Source organism: Impatiens glandulifera, chromosome 3, assembly GCF_907164915.1.
Source record: "Impatiens glandulifera chromosome 3, dImpGla2.1, whole genome shotgun sequence".
NCBI lineage: Eukaryota > Viridiplantae > Streptophyta > Magnoliopsida > Ericales > Balsaminaceae > Impatiens > Impatiens glandulifera.
This window is the reverse complement of record NC_061864.1, coordinates 21,557,041-21,559,866: the sequence shown is the minus strand read 5'-3', so window position 1 is coordinate 21,559,866 and position 2,826 is coordinate 21,557,041. Positions and strand designations below refer to the sequence as shown.

General features: G+C 25.1%; 1 protein-coding gene across 1 annotated transcript; it reads left to right on the top strand.

Moving 5' to 3' along the window:
* The first annotated feature begins 1,762 nt into the window (after nucleotides 1–1,762).
* On the top strand, nucleotides 1,763–2,110 carry LOC124929983 (cysteine proteinase inhibitor 1-like). The gene has a single exon (XM_047470357.1). It carries the CDS (start codon nucleotides 1,763–1,765, stop codon nucleotides 2,108–2,110), a length of 348 nt encoding a protein of 115 aa, XP_047326313.1.
* Nucleotides 2,111–2,826: the final 716 nt, after the last annotated feature.

Genomic DNA, 2,826 nt, shown 5'->3' with positions numbered 1-2,826 from the left:
GCTAAAGGTAGTTTAATAGTTTTTTTCTCTCTTAGAAATCACATTAAGATAGTCTAATAGTTATTATATTAATAAAATAATACAAAAATAAACAAAGAAATATGAACCTAACTTAGGCAGAAATATGCTAGAAAAATATGTTAAACGAATGAAAAAAACGTGTTCTTTGTTGATCAACAAATAAAAAATATAAGGTGTAAAAAAATTTAATTTATTAACAAATAAAAAATGTAAGGTGTAAAAAAAAATTAATTATAAAAAAAATTGTTTTGAGTTTTCTAAGTCCAGATAAATTTAAGTTGATATTAGTGTTTTATTTCTTTTTGTTTAATACATTTTTTCAAATATTGTTTTTGTTTGGAGAAAAATAGAGAACAAAAAAGTTTTGACAAGAGGAATTTGTAAGGAAATGATGTGTTATCCCTCAATTCTCAATTGGATTGGAATTTTAAAATTCCCTTTTCTATTACATTTTCAATCCAATGTTGGGATCATTTTCCTACAAATTTCTGTGAAAATTTTTCCAAACCTTTTGTTTATTAGTGATATATTTAGTGTTTTATGTAAGGATAGATTGAGGCACATTGCTTACTTAAGAATGCAACTCTTTCTTTCTCACTATTTAAAATCACTACCCACCCAAAAAAATATAAAGATAAAATTATGACATAAACCTTATTTCTTATTTTGTTTAAATTTGATTCCTTACTTATTTTTGTAGTTCTTAAAAATATGTAAAAATATACGATAATTTATTTGTTTTATTCATCATTTTTTTTTATTTTTTTTAAATAATAACTTCAATTCTTAGATTTTTTATTGGTTTTATGTAAATAATATTTTTGTGTAATATTTTAATGATTTTGAAATTTATTATATTAAGATGATTATAAATTATTTTAATTTTTATAATTTATAGGAATATATCAATTTTTTTTTTGGGAAAAGGAATATATCAATTTATGTTAAGCAAACACGTGAATTATACTTTTTAGAGATATTAATTGTGTTAATTTCACATAGATGTGGGGGATAAATTTTGATTTTATCATTTATAGGAACATATCAATTTATTTATGTTAATTGAATATGTGAATAACTTTTTAGTTTTTCTTTTAACAAAAAAATAAATATATTTATTTATTTATTTATTCTTGTAGATATTTTTTTATTTTGTTTCATATGAATGGTCATAATAAAAAAAATAGATGGGAACAATCTAGGATAAAATGGGCACACAACTTCATTTAGCTTGTAAAAAAACAATATTAAAAGATAATTGATAAGAATATTTTTAACATTTATCAAAATAATTCACTTTTATTAATGTTTAGATAATAATTGATAATTTTCACTACTTTTTTCAAATCCTTCAACCAAAAAACCTCACTTTGTTTCATATGAATGGTCATGATAAAAAAAAAATAGATGGGAACACTCTACGGTAAAATGGGCATACAATTCCTTCATTTAGCTTTTTAAAAAACAATATTACAAGATAATTGAAGAATATTTTTATCATTTATCCAAATAATTAATTCACTTTTATTAATGTTTGGATAATAATTGATTTTTTTAAAATAAAATAATTAATGTTGACTATTTATTTCAAATTGCTCAAATCCTTATTTCAAAATGCTCAAATCCTTATTTTAAATTGTTCAAATCTTTAAACCAAAAAAGTTCACTAGTACTCTTATATAAATAAATAGGATGGTGAGCCAACCACAAATACAGTATCAATGACAAAATCTAAACAAAAATGGCTTCTAAACACTTCATTCTCTTTGTATTAGTAGTATTTCTCTTTTCTTTCGAGGTCAACTCGGCCATGGTTGGAGGATGGAAACCTACCAGTGACCTTAAGGACTCGAAAATTGTGGAGATCGGGAAGTACGCGATATCAGAACACAACAATAAGGCCAATACAACTCTTGAGTTCAATAGCGTGGTGAAGGGAGACACTCAAGTGGTAACCGGTACCAATTATCGTCTCGTGATTGCTGCGAAGGATGGAGGCGAAGTTGGGAACTATCTAGCCATTGTTTGGGACAAACCATGGGAGAAATTTCGAGAACTCACTTCCTTTAGAAATTTTTTAACTAATTAGTTAATTTAAGATAAATAATCAAGTTCAATAATAAATAAATAAAATTAAATAAAAACCGTCCCCTCTTTTTTTATTTATACAAATATTCAATGAGAAAACTGTACTAAATTATTATTTGGTAGAAGATCTAGTTAACTATACAATATTTTATGATATATAGTCAAAATCTCGTCAACTAAGATTTAACTTTCCAAAAGAAAATACAGTACAACGAACTATAAAACACGACGATCATCGATATGTAAAACTAGAAAAATAACCCACTTCAATTTATAATTCTTTAAGTATAAATTGAATCAAATTGGGTAAGACTATTTTCACTTTAATTACCTCTATTAGAGGCTAGATTATTTTCAATCGAGTTATAATCCTACTTGTTCTTTAGAAACCCTAACTAAACTAGTTATAATGTTACTAATATAAATTTAGATAAATGTTTGGGAGAGGGAATTTGAGGTAGGAATGATGTAGCGCAATTTGATTAGCCAAAAACATAACAAAATTTCTCTCTCTTCTTTTTCTCCTCACCTTTTATTCTTTTTCCAACCAGTGATGTAGTGACACATCATTCTCTCTCTCAAATTCCCTTCTCCTATCACTCCCTCATAAATTTAAACCCTATAAAAATATTAATCCAAAAGCTACTAATAAATGCTCACTTGTAAACCAATTACCAACACTATTAAACTAACACTTGTCACATTTTCCAAGGATTT

Coding starts and splice junctions, on each gene's coding strand:
- LOC124929983 (XM_047470357.1), top strand. CDS start 1,763: ATGGCTTCTAAACACTTCATTCTCTTTGTATTAGTAGTATTTCTCTTT.